This window comes from Dendrobates tinctorius, unplaced genomic scaffold, assembly GCF_039654945.1.
Source record: "Dendrobates tinctorius isolate UK_male_01 unplaced genomic scaffold, ASM3965494v1 ptg000038l, whole genome shotgun sequence".
Lineage (NCBI taxonomy): Eukaryota > Metazoa > Chordata > Amphibia > Anura > Dendrobatidae > Dendrobates > Dendrobates tinctorius.
Window position 1 is genome coordinate 28,233,434 of NW_027361706.1, and position 22,602 is coordinate 28,256,035.

A 22,602-nucleotide genomic window follows, 5' to 3' on the forward strand; every position below is an offset into this window, starting at 1 on the left:
GGGACACTGAAAGGACTTTATTACTTTATATCTTCAGGTGTCACAAACACTGCCCACTCACTGCACATGGGACTCAGATGTGACCAAAAGGTGGCACTCACAGTCAGCGTCGGACTGGAACACCTTGGGCCCACGAGAGAAAATCATTCTTGGGGCCCACTATGTAGCTGCATAGAGTTAAATACCAGACCACCAATTGTGCGGTAAAACACGCTAATATCCGGGTATAATATAAGGTTGTACATGTCTTAATTATGTAGCAGGAGTTGTGGTAGCCCCCTCATAGAACATAAAGCAGCCCCCTCATAGAATATAATGTAGACCCCTCATAGAATATAATGCAGCCATCTCATAGAATATAATGCAGCCATCTCATAGAATATAATACTGCCCCCCTCATAGGGTATAATGCACCCCCTCATAGGGTATAATACTGCCCCCTCATAGGGTATAATGCACCCCCTCATAGGGTATAATACTGCCCCCCTCATAGGGTATAATACTGCCCCCCTCATAGGGTATAATGCACCCCCTCATAGGGTATAATACTGCCCCCTCATAGGGTATAATACTGCCCCCCTCATAGGGTATAATGCACCCCCTCATAGGGTATAATGCACCCCCTCATAGGGTATAATGCACCCCCTCATAGGGCATAATGCACCCCCTCATCGGGTATAATGCACCCCCTCATAGGGTATAATACTGCCCCCTCATAGGGTATAATACTGCCCCCCTCATAGGGAATAATGCACCCCCTCATAGGGTATAATACTGCCCCCCTCATAGGGTATAATACTGCCCGCCTCATAGGGAATAATGCAACCCCTCATAGGGAATAATGCACCCCCTCATAGGGTATAATGCTGCCCCCTCATAGGGTATAATACTGCCCCCCTCATAGGGTATAATACTGCCCCCCTCATAGGGTATAATACTGCCCCCCTCATAGGGAATAATGCACCCCGTCATAGGGAATAATGCTACCCTCCTCATAGGGTATAATGCTGCCTCCTCATAGGGTATAATGCTGCCCCCTCATAGGGTATAATGCTGCCTCCTCATAGGGTATAATGCTGCCCCCTCATAGGGTATAATACTGCCCCCTCATAGGGAATAATGCACCCCCTCATAGGGTATAATGCTATATAGATATATAGATATAGAGTTAGATAGATATAGATAGAAAGATAGATGTAGAAATAGATATAGAGATAGATAGTAGATAATGGATAGAAAGTAGATAATGGATAGATATAGATAGAAAGATTCATAGAGATAGATAGAGATAGATATAAAGATAGATATAGAAAGAAATATAGATAGATAGATCGATAGGTAGCTAGATATAGAGATAGATAGAAAATAGATAATGGATAGATAGATAGATAGATAGATATAGAGAGATAGATATATAGATAGAGATAGATAATAGATAGAGATATACAGATATAATAATAATAATAATAATATAGACATAGATAGATAGATATAGAGATAAATATATATAGATAGATGGCTATAAATAAAAATAGATATAGAGATATATATAGAGATAGATAGATATAGAGATAATAGATATAGAGATAGATAGATATAGAGATAGATATAGAGACAGATAGATATAGAAAGATAGATATAGAGATAGATATAGAGATAATAGCTAGATATAGAGATATGTATAGAGATAGATAGATATAGAGTTAGAAAGATAGATAGATATAGAGAGAGATATAGAGATAGATAGAGATAACTAGATAGATAGATGGATAGATAGATATAGATAATAGAGATAATAGATAGATATAATAGATAGATATAGAGATAGATATAGAGATAGATGGATAGATCAATAGATAGATAGATACAGAGAGAGATAGAGATAGAGATAGATAATGAGATATAGAGATAGATATAGAGATATAGTGTTAGATAGAAAGATAGATATAGAGATAGATAGATATAGAGATAGATATGGATATAGAGATAACAGATAGATATAGAGATAGATAGATAGATATAGAGATAGATAGATCTAGAGATAGATAGATGGATATAGAGATAATATATAGATAGATGGATAGATATAGAGATAATATATAGATAACTATAGAGAGAGAGATATAGATATAGAGAGAAAGATATAGATATAGAGATAGATATAGAGATAGATAGGTAGATAGATATAGAGATAATAGATAGATATAGAGATAGAGATAGATATAAAGATAGATAGATATAGAGAGAGCGGTAGATAGAGATAGAGATAGATATAGAGAGAGATAGATACAGAGATCGATAAATAGATAGAGAGATAGATATAGATAATATATAGAGATAGATAGATAAAGATAGATAATAAATATAGAGATAACAGATAGAGATAGAGTAAGATAGAAAGATATAGAGATAGGTAGATATAGATAATAGAGATAGCTAGATAGATAGACATAATAGATAGATATAGATAGATATAGAGATAGATAGAAAGATAGATATAGAGATAGATGTAGAGATAGAAAGATAGATATAGAGATAGAGCGATAGATAGATAGATAGAGATAGATATAGATAATAGATAAAGATAAATAGATAGATAGATAGATAGATAGAGAAAGATAGATATAGAGATAGAAAGATAGATAGATATACAGAGAGATAGATATAGAGATAAATAGATAGATAGATATAGAGAGAGATATAGAGAGAAATAGATATAGATATAGAGATAATAGATATATATATATATAGATAGATAGATATAGATATAGAGAGAGATAGATACAGAGAAAAGATAGAGATAAATAGATAGAGAAAGATAGATATATAGATATAGAGATAGAAAGATAGATATAGAGATAGAGCGATAGATATACAGAGAGATAGTTATAGAGATAGATAGAGATATATAGATAGATAGCTATAGAGAGAGATATAGAGATAGATATAGAGAGAAATAGATATAGATATAGAGATAGATATAGAGATAGAGATAGATATATAGATATAGATATAAAGATAGATATAGAGATAGATATAGAGATAGAGCGATAGATAGCGAGAGATATAGATATAGAGATAGATAGATACAGAGAAAAGATATAGAGATAGATAATGGATAGATAAATAGATAGATAGGTATAGAGATAGATAGATATAGATATTAGATAGAGATATATATATATAGATAAAGATAGATAGATATAGATGGTAGCTAGATAGATAATAAATATAGAGATAATAGATATAGAGATAGATAGAGTAAGATAGATAGATATAGAGATAGATAGACATAATAGATAGATATAGAGATATATATAGAAAGATATAGAGATAGATGTAGAGATAGAAAGATAGATATAAAGATAGAGCGATAGATAGAGATAGATATAGAAATAGATAGATATAGATAATAGATAGAGATAGAAAGATAGATAGATATAAGAGAGATAGAGAGATATATAGAGATAGATAGAGAGAGAGACAGATAGAGAGAGCGAGAGAGATATAAAAAACAAAACACAATACTCACCTCTCCTCCTCGCTCCCACGCTGATCCCGGCTTCAGTGTCAGGAGCTGCCCCCTCTGCCAGACACACAGCGGGTGCGCGATGTAGTGACGTCATCGCGCACTGGCTGTGAGCCAGGAGCAGAGAGGACTGAGGGCGGCGCCGGCCCTGATGCAGAGCGGCTTACTGGGCTGGGGGCGGGGCCTCTGGGGGTGGAGACCTGAAATGATATTCACGGCTTCGCAGTGAATATTCATTTCTCTTTAGCAGCGGGGACAGGGGCTCCTGCCTCCTGACACCCGCTGCTGCTCCGCTGGCAGGGGCCCCCATAGCAGCTGCATGGTGTGCGACACACCACTGGCTGGGGGCCCCTGGAGCAGCGGGGGCCCTAGGCAACTGCTGGCCCTGTATGCCTGCAGGTGCCAGGGCCCACCGGAGAATCCACCGGTTCTCCGGTGGGCCAGTCCGACGCTGCTCACAGTCATTTACCCACTCACTTATTGCAAAAGGCTAACAATGAGCTATACACACCCTACAGGCAGTTCACACATCCACACCACTCTTCTTGCTTCCACACCACTCTTCTTGCTGCCACCACTCACCATTTGATAGGCCATCAGATGCCTGAGCTACTCTTTTTACACTTTGGCACACACTGGGTAACACAACCAGGCTATACTTTCCCTCTTTGAGGTTGTGGGTACGTGTAGGGCAACAAGGAAAATCTTAGTTTTAATATATAGAAAATAAAGTAAAATTTATAAAAGATACAAAAATATGAAATAATAAAAAGACACAAACAAACCAGTATAAAACAAAAAGGAATAAATAAAGAAGGCTCTTATGATTAGATGGGGGTCGATTCCTTGCAGAGGAAATCGCCGCAGAAACAAAGACACATCTACAATTCACGTTGTCGCTCCTAAATCTGACACTGAGTTTTTTTGGGATGAGATATTTTAAAGGTTCTCATCCACACCCCTCAATCCTTCCACCTGGTCAGGTGAGATGAAGATGGCTAATTGTATGCACGGAAAGATGGTGCAAGGATGTAATTCTAATTTGTGTCCTACTTTCCCACAGGAAGGTCCTGGTAGAATAATATGACCCCTATATTTCCGAGCATACTTTCACCATCCTAGACACACCAAACATGACTATGATATACCCATGATTTGGGTTGATTTACACTTTTGTAGTTTCCCAATTCTGAAAATCCTGACACTTGAACCCACAAAAACAATTATTTCTCCCAATCTCAGATATATCCATGGATGATGTTGATATCAGATTATTATCGATATGGCAGGGAAATATTGCATTTCCATTTTGGCAATGTGCTGTCTCTGGTTGAGTGGAGATGTCCCGTCTACCTTAGGGGCATTTCTCTTCACCTTTGATGTAACACCTATTTGTAGAGTGTGAGCCCTTGCGGGCAGGTCCTCTCTCCTCTTGTACCAGTCGTGACTTGTATTGTTTAAGATTACTTTATTTTTATCATGTATACCCCTCCTCACATGTAAAGCGCCATGGAATAAATGGAGCTATAATAATAAATAATAATAATATTTGTTAACGAGGAAGTATGCAGTAAAAGTTTGTTTTTCCAGAACCTGTCAGCTACTGGCTAATTCATTTATCTGCACGAGGATGCTACAGGGATTGTGAATAATGCAGGCCATTACTATTTTTTAAGTGGCATTATTACTTTATAAGAGGGAACATGGAACATTATTATTTTATGAAGGGGCATGTAGGGTATAAGTACTTTAGAAAGGGGGCTTGGACCATTATTTCTTTGGAAAGGGGAACTCAGGAGAATTAGAACCTTTAAAGGGAGGTACACATGGGGGCTTCTATGATATCTTTGGCTATAACACAAGGCCTCCTTTCAAAGCTGAATGCTGATCTCAAGGTCGGAAAGGTTGGGGACTAGTGATGAGCGAACGTACTGGGATAAGATGTTATCTGAGCATGTTCGGGTGCTAAATGAGTGTCTTCAGCGTGCTCGAATAATATGTTCGAGTCACCATGGCTGCATGTTTTGCAGCTGTTCTACAACACATGCATGGCTTGTCGAACAACCGTGAGACATGGAGGAGTGGGGACTGGAACATATTATTCGAGTACGCTGAAGACACTCGGTTAGCACTCGAGCATGCTCAGACAACACCTTATCCAAGCACGTTTGCTCTTCACTATTGACCCCTACCCTTTACTAAATGAAAATGGGATCACTAATGTGCTCCCTGAGACTTTTAAACATTCGTACCTCGTTCATATAGGAGGGCACATGCTTTACGCCGCCCTTTCTAATTAATAGATATACAGGAGATGGGTAGTTCAGCACTTCCATAAAATCTTCAGAGTTTATTTTATTTGCATGAATTTTTACAAAAATATACTACCGGCAAATTTTAAAAAAATCCTTGTTTCCCTGTACTGCTTATAGCCAAGCTGCAGTCCATTTAATAAATGGCAAATATTGAAGATGGTGGATCTGAAGTGTGAGTTATTGAAGTTACCAAAGCATTTGGGTCAAGCAGCTTTCATGTCCAGTGCATTGTATATGCCGCTTTCTGTGCTGCGCATCACAATATGAGGTCATGCAAAGCTCTTATGTGACTGTACCTGCATATTTTCCTCCTCGATTTATTTGTACAAAACAACCAATAAGCACTAAAAGTGTTAAAAGAGCCACAGCGCACATCAGTCCAATGAACCATCCTCGGGTAGACAGGCTCTGAGAAGCATTAGCATAAGCTGCAATGGAGAAGAACACAGATACAAAGTTAGGGTTTGTATAATCAGTAACATTTCATTCATTATTAAAATACTCAACTACTATGGATCCATCTTCCTAGTATATTTCTACATGTACTACCGGCTACATACACATTACGCACACAGGGCGCAATTCACCATTTGCATTTTTTTTATAAGTCAATTTACTTTTTTGGACTTCATTGACTTTTTTGTGCAAAATTTTTCAAATTGATGCTCATGATTTTTTAAATTTTGCGCAAAAAATTGCTCTTTTAAACTTTTTGCAAATTTTCGGTGCAAAAAAGTTGCATATTCTTCTAAAATGTCACAAAACTTACATACATAAAATCACTCCGAGGGAGACTGAGGCACATTTGAAAAAAATGTGATTTAAAAAAAAAAAATAAAAAATTTGCAATTGGATCAGATGGAAACATCTGGACCGCCCTAACCCCGTTCACAATGACGAGCATAAAAAACAAACACATAAAGGTTTAGCCTTTAAAAATAGTGTAAATGGAAAATGCCAAAACTAGATTAAAAAAAAGTGCAAATGCAATAGTGAATCGGGCCCAAACACTACAGTGAGCAACAAAAGAAACCAACTTTTCTACAGGAGATTTCTGTATTTTATCTGTGATGTGGTTGTATTGATCACTATTTAAATTCATTGGCAGAACAACACTATACTATCTTTTATGTTTTACATGGAATGTGTTTTGTTAGACTTCTGGCATCCTTGCCAAAATTAGAAGACAAGGTCTTGTAGCTCTTAGTAAGCTCAGTGGAATAAATCATTATTAATGCTCAAAATAAAGTGCAAGTGCAAGGGAAACAAAATATTCAAAACATCTCAATTGCTTTAGCAAAAATGAAAAACCACTAATGTTATGATACAAATGTGTTAGATCTTTGAAGCAGAATTTGTAGAATTAATTAGGTCAATAAGTAGACAGTGAAGAAGCAGGAGGTTAGTTTAAATGAATTCTCCCATGTGTCCATCTAGTCACTTCATTAAAGGAGTTGTCCGGTCTTTAGCTACACTAAGTGAAGAACTTGACACTCAAGTATAATGCGAGAAAAGAATTTTAATTGCAATCCACAGTAAAATATATGACGTTTCAGTCTATTGTAGACCTTCTTCAGACATACAGATTGTCCATAGAGTATGTGACACAGAAAGATGGTGATACAGGAAAGATGTATATCTTTGTACCGTGTTAGCCAGTGGATAGAAAAATATTCAGGATTGAGAGTCCTCAGTAGTTGATACCTTTTAATGGCTAACTGAAAAGATGGTAATACATTGCAAGCTTTCGAGACTACTCAGGTCTCTTCATCAGGCTAGACTAATACAAAATCTGAAGTCACATATTTATGCACAATACAGCCTAGAAAAAATGCACTAGATAAGACAAGTGACGTGAAGCAGAACTATCAATATGGGAGAGGGAGAAACATAAATATAAACATTGGACCAGTTCATAGATAAGGAGTCTGGATGTTTTATGGTCCTCTGATTGGGGTCTAGTTCTGTGTTGCCCCCGCAAGGTTTTAAAAGGAAATTCCTTAATTGATGTAAAAAGACATAAATCCATGCGACACATTCATTCCAGCACTGAGAGTGTCAAAGTTCGTCATAAATTTGTACTCCCAAACTCGTCTCTCTCTCTGAGATGTGAAGTTACCTTTCAATACCAGTAATTTCATATCCATGCTGCTGTGATCAGAAAGATGGTGAGAACTTGTATGAAGTGCAGTGTGAAGTGATAGTGGCGCCATACCTGCAGTGGGATTCCACTGTCAGTATATGGAGAATAGTTGAATAGATAAGTGTGTGCTCAGCTTTAGTAGGTGCCAGAGTAGGTTCCCACACCATATTGAGTGCCAACTAAATGGAGAATAGTCTCAGTGCGCACTGTGTGAAATGTGAGGATTCACAGGTCACATGGAGTAATTGAAGACTTGTAGTTTAAGACCAGACATCCCCTTTATTGCAATTGTCTCTAGACACCTAGTCATGTAGAATGGGGGGGTCAGGTGACCTCATTATCCTGATAAGTAGTGGTCCCAGAAGTTGGACCCTTCAGACTAAAGGCAAAGTTAAGCACTAGTGATGAGCAAGTATACCCGTTACGCAAGATTTCCCTAGCATGCTCGGGTGATCTCCGAGTATTTGGAAGTGCTCGGTGATTTAGTTTCTGTCGCCATAGCTGCATGATTTGCGGCTTCTAGACAGCCTGAATACATGCAGGGATTGACTATTTGTTAGGAAATCCTCACATGTATTCAGGCTGTCTAGCAGCCGCAAATCATGTAGCTACTGCGACAGAAACTAAATCTCCAAGCACATCCAAATACTCGGAGATCACCCGAGCATGCGCGGAAGATCTCTAGTAACGACTATACTCGCTCATCACTATTAAGCATGTTTCTAAATAGCCTTCATGAAAAATGTTCTGTTGCAAAACTGATACAAATGTATCATATCTACGATTCCTGGTTTTGACAGCTCACTTTTCCCTCCTCTCAGAGTTTGAAATAGCAGAAGGGGTGGGGGATGATGCAGAGCTACACTGGAGAGGGGAGAATGCATCTAAAGTTTTCTGGAGTCCAGAGAAACAGGCTATAGACAAGGAGGAAAGTCCACAGAGAGAAAATAAGTGAAGCATTAGAGCTGATATATAAAAGTGAGTGAAGACATTAGTACCCTTGATAATACAGACCTTACATCCAGCCTATATTACTGGGAGAGACGCTCCCACAAGAGAGAAAAAATGAAACCTGGATCAAGGTGAAAACTGTATATCAGGAGGTCTGAATGAAGGAGTGGAGATTGCAGACTGAAACTTAAAGCAGTTTTAGTAACTAATGGTAACCAATATCCTAAGTAAAAAAAATCCATGTCGAAGATAGCCTTGAAATCTGGCAGACAATCTAATAAAAAGCAGGGAAAATAACATTGACAAAAGTTATATAGCAAGAAGAGCAGCATCAAAACAAACCTATAGCAGGAACTTTGGCAGCAAAAGCAGAAGTTTGAGTTGGAGAAGAAGAAAAAGTGGAAAATCCTGAAAGAAATGAGAAGTATTTGAAGATATTTTCATGCGCTCACAATTTCCTGTATCCCTCATCTTTGTCACTGGAGAATTCTCGTGATAGATTGTTATAATGATGTAGAAAATGAACTTGTATAAACCACAGGGCAATAATGTGAAACCATTACTTACTGAATTGCTACAGCTGCAACTAGAGAAACAGAGTATCACAGGTCATTGTGCTCGTGGAAATGTATCTTATCTATTGTTTTATTAGTAATTTATGTTTTCATATATTTTCTACCATACTATTGTGTAAACATTGTTTTATTACAGCTATCTCTCTGTATAATGAATGCTAGAATGGATTCTGTGTGCAGCTTCCCTTAATGTGTCCCATGCTTTTGGTCACACATGCCCAGTAGTTCAGCCTTCCATTGGGATCCTATTGTAAATGGGTGGAGAAACGATTCCCGCCAATGAGAATCAGCACAACAGAAGAGTCTTCTCACCAGCGATGGACACATATGGTGGACGTTCTCACACAGAGTCAAAAGGACACCAAGAAGCGCCATAAGTGTATAGCTGCAACATCTGATGACAGGAGAATTTTTACAAAATAAATCTAATAAAAAATAGTTCTCCATGACTTAATGGAGAAGTATAACATTAAGTTGTGAGATAACCCATTTAAGTGGAACCTGACACATGATTTTAGCAATATCGAGGTGTTATAGTCATTCGTAAAACTTTTCTAACCATTAACCATAGTAGAATTATAGGGAAAAATAGCTTCCCTATGCTGGATATAAAGAAGTTATAGAACAATGGTAAGCTGCTCACCAAGAGTCATCAGGGCGGTGCTGGAGTGGTGAAGAGTAGTGATGAGCGAAGGTGTTATCTGAGCATGCTCGGGTGCTAATAGTGTCTTCAACGTGCTCGAAAAATATGTTTGAGTCCCCGCGGCTGCATGTCTCATGGCTGTTCGACAGCTGCAACACATGGAGGGGTTGCCTGTTTGTTAGACAATCCCTGCATGAGTTATGGCTGTTGAAAAGTCTTGAGACAAGCAGTCACAGGGTCTCGAACATATTTTTTGAGCACGCCGAAAACACTCGGTTAGCACCCGAGCATGCGTCTATAACGCTTTATCCCAGCACATTCACTCACCACTAGTGAAGAGTCCTAATGTTGTTGCTGTTGACATGCCAATTCTACCTTGATTGATGTCTTGTTGGAAGACCTAGCACTGACCTTTGTAAGATCAGATATCAGTCAAAGCAGAGTAGCCATTCCAAAAGCCAGGGTACAGTAAATCATCATTACACCAGCACTGCCCAGATGACTCTGATTTGAGGAGTGGCATGTGATGCTTTATATCTTCTTTTTATCCATCATAGTATTATTGGTGCTTTTAACGAGCAAGTTTACAAATGAGTTACAAAATGCCGTGATGATGGTTTAGTCTGTGAAAACCTAGTGACGGTTCCCTTTGAGAAGCATGAGCTGTTGTATCTTACATAAAGAGGGCACCCTATTCTAAAATACAGCACCTGATCATCGTTTTGGCACACAGCTCCAGGTGTAAACGGGATGTGCTGCAGATAGCATGATACTGTAGACGGGGACAGAACCATCATAATGGCGGACGTTCCATCTCCATCATTCGAACTGAACGACTTGAGTATAGTCTACTGTCGCTCATTTAACCCTCTGAAATCAGCTCGGGTAAATGCATCCTAAATATTTCTGTGTGATAGTTCAATATGTTAGCATTTTGGCCAAACTTTTACCTTTTGCCTAAAACCAGCTCCGTCCATTGGAATATATCTCCTAAAATGGACAATGATTTAAGATGCAATCGTTGAAGGTGGGAAAAAGCTCAAAGGACGTTCCTGGGAATCTGGATGTGAACCAGCATGTGTGAATCATTCTGTGTATCCCCAGTTAGTATTAGGTTGCCATGTCTGCCATAGGGTAGCACGATGGCTCAGTGGTTAGCGGCTGGAGTCCTGGGTTCTAATCCCACCAAGGACAACATCTGCAAGGAGTTTGTATGTTCTCCCCGTGTTTGCGTGGGTTTCCTCCGGGCACTCCGGTTTCCTCCCACACTCCAAAGACATATTGATAGGGAATTTAGATTGTGAGCCCCAATGGGGACAGTGATGATAATGTGTGCAAACTGTAAAGCGCTGTGGAATATGTTAGCGCTATATAAAAATAAAGATTATTATTATTATTATTGTCTGCTTACGTTTTATAGGCAAGACAGACAATTATCTGTTGTCATCAACACTGGTGGTCTTCCTTAAATCCTTGTAAAAATTGTATTTCTTTAGTAATGACCGAAAGCACCAATTGTCTGGATTTTGGCTATTATGCAATATATGATCATGTAGAACAAATCATTATAGTATTTGCTGATTTCTTACTTGCTTGTGTTAAGGTCAGCCCTTCCTCGCTTACAGGGTTACTACATCCAATCCGGGTACAGGCTCGAAGGTAGAACTTGTACTTCGCACCATGGTCAAGACGAGGAATCCTTTGTCTGACCGCCTGTGGATTTGTTATGGTGATGTTATATAAACTCCCAATAACATCACTCTCATTAACTACAAGATATAAAAATGAACATAATTAGGCGCACAAAATATAAAAATGAAATGTATAAATATATATATTGTATATTAAATAAACAGAAACATAGTTTGAAGCCCCTCGACCCTGATGTGCTCTGGTGAAAGATTTGGACCGGGGGCTACCCTTCCTGATTATATTTATGTATAACATCCTCCATTCTGATATGTACACTGTGTGCAGAATTGTTAGGCAAATGAGTATTTTGATCACATCATCCTTTTCATACATGTAGTCCTACTCCAAGCTGTATAGGCTTGAAAGCCAACTGTCAATTATGTAAATCAGGTGATTTGCATCTCTGTAATGAGGAGGGATGTGGTCTAATGACATCAACACCCTATATAAGGTGTGCTTAATTATTAGGCAAATTCCTTTCCTTTGGCAAAATGGGTCAGAAGAGAGATTTGACGGACTCTGAAAAGTCAAAAATTGTGAGATGTCTTGCAGAGGTATGCAGCAGTTTTGAAATTGACAAACTTTTGAAGCGTGATCACCGAACAATCAAGCGTTTCATGGCAAATATCCAACAGGGTCGCAAGAAGCAGGTTGATAAAAAAGGCGCAAAATAACTGCCCATGAATTGAGGAAAATCAAGCGTCAAGCTGCCAAGAAGCCATTTGCCACCAGTTTTGCCATATTTCCGAGCTGCAACGTTACGGAAGTATCAAAAAGCACAAGGTGTGCCATACTCAGGGACATGGCTAAGGTAAGGAAGGCTGAAAAACGACCACCTTTGAACAAGAAACATAAGATAAAATATAAAGACTGGGCCAAGAAATATCTTAAGACTGATTTTTCTAAGGTTTTATGGACTGATGAAATGAGAGTGACTCTTGATGGGCCAGATGGATGGGCCCGAGGCTGGATCAGTAAAGGGCAGAGAGCTCCACTTCGACTCAGATGCTACAAGGTGGAGGTGGGGTACTGGTATGGGCTGGTATCATCAAAGATGAACTTGTGGGACCTTTTTGGGTTGAGGATGGAGTGAAGTTCAACTCCCAGACCTACTGCCAGTTTCTGGAATACACCTTCTTCAAGCAGTGGTACAGGAAGAAGTCGGTATCGTTCAAGAAAAACAGGATGTCATGTCATGTCCGCCATGTCTGTCATGTGCGCCATGTCTGTTTTGCCTCATGACCCTGGGAGTGGTGTGCACGTGCATCTCATGTCTGCTGTCCTGCATGTTCCCTAGATCAGTGTGCACACTCACCTCATGACTGTTGAACTGCGGGATGTCTGCGTTTCTTCTCTGCCTTCTGTGATCATCTTGTCATGTCTAGAACCCCTGATGATGTGTCCTTCCTATGTTCCCGCAGAGGCTGGTTCTGCATTCATCTCTGCATGTCTGGAACTCTGATCACGTGACCTGCCTAGGTTTCAGCACTGGTTCTGCAATCATCCCTGCATGTCTGGAATCCTGACCATGTGACTGCTCCCTGTGATCCTGGAGGAGCTGAACTGGAAGTTCTCCCCTGGTCCTGACCCGGAAGTGGAGGTGCCATGCCCTATATCAGACCGCCCCTTCCTATGCTCAGGGCCTGAGTAATGTGTTGCTTCCCTGCATGGCTGCTTGGTCTGCTGGCTCCCTCTATTTTGTGCCCTTGCACTCTGCCCTGTCGTGCGTCTCTGCACACGCTCTGTGCTCATACTCCGTCTCTTGTCCCGTGCCTTGTCTAGTGTTTATCCTTTGTGCCATGTTTTGTCTCTGCTCTGCTTTGCCTTGTAGTGCTTCCTTGCTCTGATTCCGTTCTGTGCTCCAGTCTAGCTCCCGTTCCTTGTTCCGTACATTGCCTTGCTCTGCCTGGTTCCTCCCTATGGTCTCTGTCTTTGCTTGCTCTGCCTCGCTCTCTCCTATGGTGCTCTGTAGTGCTCCCTGGCACACGTACCATTCCTCCTCTCTTACTTTTGGTGCTCTTTTCCAGGTCTAGTTCCAAGGCTCTGCCTTGGCCCGGCTCCGGGCTTCAGCCTACGCTCCACTGCTAGCTCTGTTCTTGCTCCGTGCTTCTGCCTATGCTTCCGTTCCTGGTTCCGTACTCTGCCTAAGCTCTGCCTAGTTTCGTGCCTTGCTTTGCCTTGTTGCTCCGTGCGCCCTTTGCATGTGCCTGGCCTTCCTAGCCTCCTGTTTGTGCCTCAGCCATGCCCGCCCTAGCCGTGCCCGCCTGCTTGTGCCTCAGCCGTGCTCGTCGGTCAGTGACAGCTGCGTCGCCTGCCATGCCTCAGCCGGGTTCGCTGGAATCTTGCCCGTCAGTCAGTGCCACAGCCCGATCAGCTAGCCAGTGCCCCAGCTGTGCTCTGTGCTCCCTTGCACCTCACGCTGTTTCTGCACTGCGCTCTACATGCCCTCTCTGCACGCGCAGGACTCTGCCTCGCCTGACCCTAGCGTGCCTCTCTGCATGCACAGGACTCTGCCTCGCCTGACCCTGGCATGCCTCTCTGCATGCGCAGGACTCTGCCTCGCCTGACCCTGGTGTGCCTCTCTGCACGCACAGGACTCTGCCTCGCCTGACCGTGGCATGCCTCTCTGCACGCGCAGGACTCTGTCCTTGTACTTGTCCCTGGCATGTCTCTCTACATGCGCAGGCCTCTGTCCTTGTTTGTATTGTACCTGTCACTGGCGTGTCCCTCTACATGCGCAGGCCTCCCTCCTTGTACCTGTCCCTGGTATGTCACCTAGCACGCACCCTGCCTCGTATCCTGGTTTGCCTGAAGGATCCCTGAAACCTGACGACCGCTGCCAGAGGTCCGGAACCAGATGACTGCGGCCTGATGTCCGGAGCTGATGTCCGCAGCCTGATGCCTGGATCCTGTTGGTCATTGCCAGTAGTCCGGAGTCCGATGCCACTGCACCCTGTCTTGGACCCTGGTGTGTCTCCTAAGCACGCACCCTGCCTTGGACTCTGGCGTGTCTCCTAGCACGCACCCTGTCTTGGACTCTGGCGTGTCCTAGCACACATCCCTCCTAGGAGCTCTGGTGTGATCCCTAACACGTACCTTGCCTTGGACCCTGGTATGTCTTCCAGCACGTGTTATGTGTGGAATATTTGGCGTGCCCTAGCACGCACCTTGCAGTGTTTCACTGTTTGTGCCCTGCACCTGATTCCCTGTTTATGCCTTGCACCAGAATAAAGTGTGAAACCACGTTTTGCTGAAGAAACCCTGTGACTTCATTTATGTTTCCTGTCCGTCCTGTTGCCAGACACTCAATAGTGTCTCCATGAGCCGGCCATCTGGTCCAGCTGCCGTGGTGTCTCACCCTCTTGGTCTTGCCCCTGACGCTCCCTGTACAGGGGGTGGGTTCTTACTAGGTCAGCTCGCCCTAGGTGGGTGGGTGCCAGAGGGTCCACTCATTCAAGAAAACCGACTCAGCTTAAGCTGACGCTCGTCACACAGGACAATGCTCCATCACATGCATCCAAATACTCCACAGTATGGCTGCCCAGTAAAGGTCTAAAAGAGGAAAAAATAATGACATGGCCCCCTTGTTCACCTGATCTGAACCCCATAGAGAACCTGTGGTCCCTCATAAAATGTGAGATCTACAGGGAGGGAAAACAGTACACCTCTCGGAACACTGTCTGCGAGGCTGTGGTGGCTGCTGCACGCAATGTTGATCGTAAACAGATCAAACAACTGACAGAATCTATGGATGGAAGGCTTTTGAGTGTCATCGTAAAGAAAGGTGGCTATATTGGTCACTGATTTTTTTTTGTTTTTGAATGTCAGAAATGTTTATTTCTAAATTTTGTGTTGTATTGGTTTACCTGGTGAAAATAAACAAGTGAGATGGGTATATATTTGGTTTTTATTAAGTTGCCTAATAATTCTGCACAGTAATAGTTACCTGAAAAAACAGATATCCACCTAAGATAGCCAAATCTAAAAAAACCCCCACTCCAACTTCCAAAAATGTTAAGCCTTGATATTTATGAGTCTTTTGGGTTGATTGAGAACATAGTTGTTCAATAATAAAAAGACTCCTCTCAAATACAACTTGCCTAATAATTCTGCACGCTGTGTATATAACCTCCATCCTGGTTTTTATGACCCTCATCCTGTCCCCATCTTTTATCTATATCCCTCATCCTGGTGTATGTCCCTTATCCTGGGCAATAGAAAACAGAAAATTATTTGGAATAATGTTAAAAAAAATTATTTAGAATGATAGTTTACATTTTTTGAGGGTCTGACCGCAAAACAAGAATTTGTTATAACATCAGTCTAGTGCCTTTGTTTCAGGTGATGCACGGCAGAGACACGGCAGTCATGTGTAAATCCTGGGAATTTTTGTGCTGCTCAGTCAGGGAGATATGGGGTTAGTTCCTGACTCCTTTTGTGAGCCATGGGTGGGACTGTGTTTTATTTAAGCTCCTGAATCTCTGACTCTCACTGCCTTTTAATAGTGTATCTTCCCTGGTTCGGGAATGTGCTTTCAACTCCTGCTTAGCTTGTTGATATTTCTGTTGTCTAACTGTTTCCTGCCAATTCCTTTGCTTTCTGATTTTATACCTTGACTGTCCTCCTGGTTCTGACCAGGCTTCCTGCCAGCTCGCACCTTCAGCCAACAGATGACTCCATGGCCCCAATCTAAGGCCCCTGTGTTAGTCCAGATCCCTGTGCCGGGATTAAAGGGTGAAGACCAGGGCAACCCCTGGGGTCTAGTAAATGGAGAGGCTTGTGCTAAACTATTCTTAGAGTTGCTGGTGACTACAGACGGAGTCCCGTAATATATAGCGTCGGGTGGAGTTTTCACCGTTTTTACATGCACTCTGTATTCTGTATTTCACCAAATGTTTCTAAAATGGGAATGAGTAAAAGCTGAATCCATGCTGGTCTGTACATTACATCCAATATCCTATGGGTCTCAGTGCATTACTGTTTTGAGGAATAGGAGATATTCTATTAGGAAATATTGACATCATAGTATGGTAGTATGGAGTCCAGCTTGGTGCCTCTCTATTAGCCAAATCATAGAGTCACTGCAAAAAATGGCTCCTACAGAGTGGGTCACCCATTTATGCTATGATCACTCATGGTTTCAGCTCCTGGATCTGCATCAATCCGCTTTTTATTTAGAGAAGAGGTGGGACCATCTATTCCGTTTATTTCAGGGAATGGATGTGCTTTTATAACTGATGGTCAGTACCGTTTATATCATTTTTGTGCATCGTATATTTTCTGAAGGTCAGTGTAAATGTTCTTACTTATCTGATGCTGCAGGACGTAACCGATAAGAGCGCCATTTATTCTCTTTGGAGGGGCCCAGGACAGCGTGAAGGACTCCTGGTCTGAACTTACAATTCGTAGAAACTGTGGTTGTTCAGGCACTGAGAAATCAATAAAACTACGGCTTTAAAACATGTACATTATGCTTCGTTATTCACTGATCATCTATGTCAGACAACTGTCCCATACACCAAACCATATTGCTAATAAGAATAGTTTCCATCAGATATTCTCACCTCCTTCCGGAGTTTGGAATGTGACCGGGACGCTCTCGGGGCCATCACCTCGCGTGTTGTAGGCTGCGACAGACACTTGATACTCGCAGAATGGATGAACTATTGGGATTATCCCCGAGTTCCTCTGACCGGTAAATGATAGCGTATGTCGCTCACCATGATGCATCTTTCCATCATGTAGGCTTTTTACTTTCCAGTAAATTATCTACATAGAACAAGAGAGATATTTCAGAATTCTCTTCGCAATAGGACCAAAAAGGAAAGAAAGCAGAACTTGCCTCTTCCACTTATTAAGGATACAATAATAACTTGGTAAATTAGTAAGTTTACTTTATTACTGGTAATTTACTTAATTATTAATAAAGTCATACAATCCACAAAAGTACAGGACACTTCAATATAGATATAACAACACACCAGGGACATGTGCATATTCCCAGAAAAGAAGAAAACCTTGCTATAATAGAAATGAAAAGGTATAAGTTTATTAGGAAAAACTCTAAATATTGTAAATGATAAAAGGTGCCTCATTGAAAGGGACACACAATGCACCTGGATAAATAAAGATGAATGAGTGGGACAAACAACATGGCCAGGAGCAACAAAACAGATACAAATGCAAGTGAACAGATCACTAAACTACACGTATGAAAAACTGTCAAGTCACAAATTCATAGGTCTACCCTATAGCAGTTATGTAAATGGTAAAGTTACCTAAAATAATGAAGTCACTGCAAAAGGGATCCCAGGCACAGTGTCCCTCCACCCTGACGCGCGTTTCGACTTGCTTCTTCTGTGGGTGTGTTAAGAAGTGGAAGCAGCAAGGCAAAATGCTCCTGGACAAACAGCCCAGTAAGTAACACATTGCTCGAATCAGGCTCTCTGCCCCCACCTCATGCTGCTCTCAGATGGGGTACCAAAACCTAGTGACAGATTCGCTTTATACTGAAATCCCATTTTGTGTTTCTCCTACACTATGAATGTTTTTTTTATAAATGACAGAAATTCTATACCTTGTAACCTGACAGATGTCCTCGTATCCTGTCCTGTGACATTTCTTCCCATGTCACATTGGCTATCATGTTGCTTACAACGTTTACTGACAGATTAGATGGAGCTGCATCAGGAGCTGAAAAGACAGGTTATATTAATGTATTGTTTGTGCATTTTTATGTTCTGCAGCAATATATTTAAACAACTAATGAAACCGTTTAGATTGTTAAAGGGGACTTAAAAAAAAACCCCAAAAAAAACACGTAAGCACTAACAGGCAGGTTGTTGCTAACAGAGGCACTTTTTTCTAAAGTCCCAGATATCCCATTTAAGAAGTTTTACCATTATGAAAAAACTCCAGGTACCTCAGGTCATGATATTAAAGGGGTCGTGCCCTATTGTACAACTCATTCTTAAAGGAAATCTGACCCCTAATCCTAAGCCAGCAGTCCTATGTCACCGCTGAGACCATGAAGCCAAGGTGCATATATCCAAATTACTGTGCGTCAGAGAGGCAGAGATTCACACCGAGACGGCGTGTTGCCATTCTTGCAAATCATGGATATGATAATTTGATTAGTGGGATGATTAGTCTCTGGGAAAACAACACCCCCATGACTAGTCACCCACTAGTTAGCATATTGCTAATAGATTTTTGACATGTGCAGAAATCAATAAGACAATACAAAAGAGGTGGTTAGAAAGGGTAGAAAAGAAGCAATTATTACATGGTGTCAGTTTGAAGGGCCTGGGCAACCTGTTAGCATTCCTTTAAATGCTAAAGTATCAGAGGTAAAAAATAACATACTGACTTCCCAGACTGGCGCTGTTACAGGTGATTGACAGGTCTCTCCCTATGTACACACCTGGAAAAGACCTATCAATCAACAGGAGCGGTGCAAATAGGAAACTAGCCAAGGACGGCGCCAGACTAATCATCACTATTCCTATGGTCAATACCTGGCTCTTCAAGCTGTGTTTTCTCTGAAATGATCCAACAATAATAGGCAGGATAAATTGACTTGTAGGTTCCCTTTAAGCAGGGTCTGTTCGTAGACAACCATTTTGAAACCAAAGGCAATGGAAACAAAACCTGTAAGAATGGCCAAACTATTCTTCTGTGTGTGTTAAGATGTGTAAACAGTGGAAATGTCTGAACAGTGACATAGTGTGACATGTAATTTAATATTTTCAACTATTAAAGGGGTCTCATCACTTGCCATAAATATGTAATTTTTTTTATCTGATGTAAATGCCGCTGTTCTCCTGAATCCGGCGATGTTTTTCTTTTCTTCCTGCTCCTCTCCATTTCTTAGATATGGCCCCCTCTACCCTGTACATAAATCTAGTTATGGTAGCCACGTGGGTGTGGTCTTCATGAAAACTATAGGAAAAAGTCGAGGTACACACCCACTTTCATAAAAAGGCTAGGTTTATATACAGAGAAGAAAGGGTCATATCTCAGGAACGGAAAGGCGCAGGAATAAAAGAAAAACAACATCAGATTCAGGAGAATGGTAGCGTTCACATCAGATAATAAAAATTACATATTTAAGACCGGTCCACTTTCAATGGTAATTAATGAAAGTTTTAAATAGTTATTATTTTAACAATATAGTAAGAGATGCTTACTGTCTTCTCCCGAGTACACAGTGTGTATTTCTGGATCTGGACCAGCACCGAAGTCATTAACAGCCTGGACACGAATGTCATAAGGCACAAAAGCCGGAGTGTTCCTCATCGTAAATTGTGGACGTTTCACTTTCTTATGATGCCAGTCTGTCTCTGCACCCTGTAAACGCCAACTGACTCTGTACTCGAATCCTGGACCATTTTGTTCATCTAAATTCAGGTCCTGAAACAGAAGATAACACGAAACAACATGAAGCCTTGAGTAGACGCTGGCCATATATCAGAGAATCACTCTTCATCACTTCACTATTCCGCAATATTTGTTGAAAGTAGCTCTGTTATTTTCTCGCCCCTCCAGAAATCTGCCAGACGTCCTTCTTTAGTATTCTCTGCCCAGTGGTGTATAACACAGCGCCAGGAGTGATGAATCAGTGTGTGCAGGATACAGTGCAGTGATGGAGAGCGCAGCCAAAGCTTTTTTGACTCCTAAATTCATTTTTTTTCATACATTTTGTGTCAATTAAAATCTTAATATATTTTATTTTCTCAGAGCATTAGCGTTATGATACAATAATTAAAGGGGTTGTCCAGTCACTCTATATGCAGACTTGTGAATCCTTATGGCGTGCACAGTGCGCGCTATCAGAATTCTCCGGTGTCGATTCAGAGAGCGGGTGGGCGCTTGACTGCAAGTATGTGACCTGCAGATGTAGAAGAGAGGACCGGGCTGCAAGGGCTATTGAAACGCCGGGTCCGGAACTGTTGGGGCCGAGCCTCCTGTTGCTGAGGGAATGACATTGCAGACGGAGCGAGCCAGTAACCAGGGTGAAGGGGGCGTGCCAGGGAAAGTAAGTTAAAAGCAGGAACGCAATGGCGCTTCTCACTAGGACGCTGAGCAGGTGCGGACCGCGGCTCCAGTGAGGGGAGCGATAGGCCATAGCGTGCAGAGACAGGGCGGCAGTGAGACTCACCCATATCGGCAGGTGTGCAGGGGAACATGCGAAAGACAGAGCATCGCAGTATGGATGTTCCGGTGTCGGCTGACACGCAAAGAGGCGCACGCCGGGCAGAGCATTGCAGCACAGCCATTCAAGTGACGGCTGCTGCTCAGAGAGACACGTGCCGGATGGAACCCTGCGGAGACCTCTATTCTTTTGCTCCGCAGTTAAATGGACTAGGGGCTCAGCGGGCAAAACCGGAGACTGCCCGCTGCCGCCAGAAGCAGGACCATGTGTTGGGCGAGAACGCTACAGCAACCTCCGCTGGCACTCTATTACCCATTGGACTTTCAGAGAGTGACGGGCTGCGGAGCCACGATGAGTAAATCTGTTAACAAAAGACTGTTTAGTTAAATAACTGTTATACAGTATAATTTGGCATCCCTTTTTCCCTGTTATCTCTCTGTGAGGTCATTGCTGTTGAAGAATTAAATATAGTTAATCTCTGCTCTGCAGCATTTGTGTTACTGCATCCCAGCACCTCCATATTACACATACATGCAGTCACATGCCAACTAGACATACGAGGCCTCAATACAAGTATATTGAGCAAGGACGGACACGGATTCTACGTCGTAATGTGGCAATTGCCCAGCGCCGGCACTGGAGAATCCTGACAGTGCACGCTGTGAGGATTCTCTGGAGCCGGCGGCGAGACCAAACAGTCATGTGACTGTAAGTATGAGATATGCATGCTTCTGGCCACTTTCCAATTAGACGTGCACGGCCTGGCTCAATAAAGTAAATTGAGCAAGGCCATGCACTTTCTGTCACATGACCGCTTAGTCTCGCCGTTAGCACCAGAAAAGCCTCATAGCACACGCTCAGTCGCCACAGAGGTACTGCACCTTCTCCTAAGGTGTAGTATCCCACCATCCAGGTAAGGTGGGAACTCCTGACCGCACTCCACACCTGCATCCCACACACAGGATAGTTCAGCAGGGACTCATCCATGCTTTATGCTGGTAAGGTAGCAGAGCACCTTTCATGGTCCCTGGCTTCGTAACACGAGATGTGCTGGGAGATGGGTGAAGTTAGAGATGCAAAAGAAGGGGAAAGTGTAGGATTTGAGGTCAGTCTGTGAAGAGGGCAGGCGGAGTAGGAGAGGACAGTCACTCAGAGAGGAGTGAGAATCCCTGGAAGAAGGGGTGGAGGAAGGAGTGCTGCAGCTGCCCCAGTGATCTGGGCCAGCTGGCACGCGAAGGGAAGAAAGGAGAGAGACGTAGACCTGTAACTGCAGTTTCCATAAGAAAGAAGGATAAAGTAGGGAACGAAAGAGAAGAGAACAGAGAGGACGTGGGTTGGAAGAGGAACCCTGCATATAGGTTCTCAGCACAAGGCCGGGACCCGGTCCCCGAGGTTGTATGGACACTTATGGTTCTGCAGCAGACACCGGTGGAGTAGTTGGCTGTAAATGCACTACTCCTATCATAGACTTGGGACACAACAGCAACACGGATAGAGAGCCGGGACTCCCGAGGGGAGATCCCTGATCAGGCTACAGCTGTCTGTCATACAAGTAAGGGTCTTAGGAACCCGGAACAAGAGGCACTTCAGGGTAACTAAT

At 42.1% G+C, this 22,602-nt stretch overlaps 1 protein-coding gene across 5 annotated transcripts in view; it reads right to left on the reverse strand.

Moving 5' to 3' along the window:
- The window catches only part of LOC141088303 (neural cell adhesion molecule L1-like protein), a 189,091-nt gene that overhangs the window by 13,296 nt on the left and 153,193 nt on the right, over window positions 1-22,602 (reverse strand). For 4 of the 5 annotated variants that reach the window (XM_073574331.1, XM_073574332.1, XM_073574330.1 and 1 more), the window contains exons 18-24: window positions 20,038-20,260; window positions 18,426-18,541; window positions 17,413-17,617; window positions 17,155-17,277; window positions 11,746-11,925; window positions 9,281-9,346; window positions 6,141-6,272 (exon numbers count right to left, since the gene is read on the reverse strand). In XM_073574331.1, the coding sequence (XP_073430432.1) occupies window positions 6,141-6,272; window positions 9,281-9,346; window positions 11,746-11,925; window positions 17,155-17,277; window positions 17,413-17,617; window positions 18,426-18,541; window positions 20,038-20,260 (1,045 nt within the window). The remainder of the gene's footprint in view (window positions 1-6,140; window positions 6,273-9,280; window positions 9,347-11,745; window positions 11,926-17,154; window positions 17,278-17,412; window positions 17,618-18,425; window positions 18,542-20,037; window positions 20,261-22,602) is intronic. The other variant, XM_073574333.1, reaches the window with a different exon arrangement.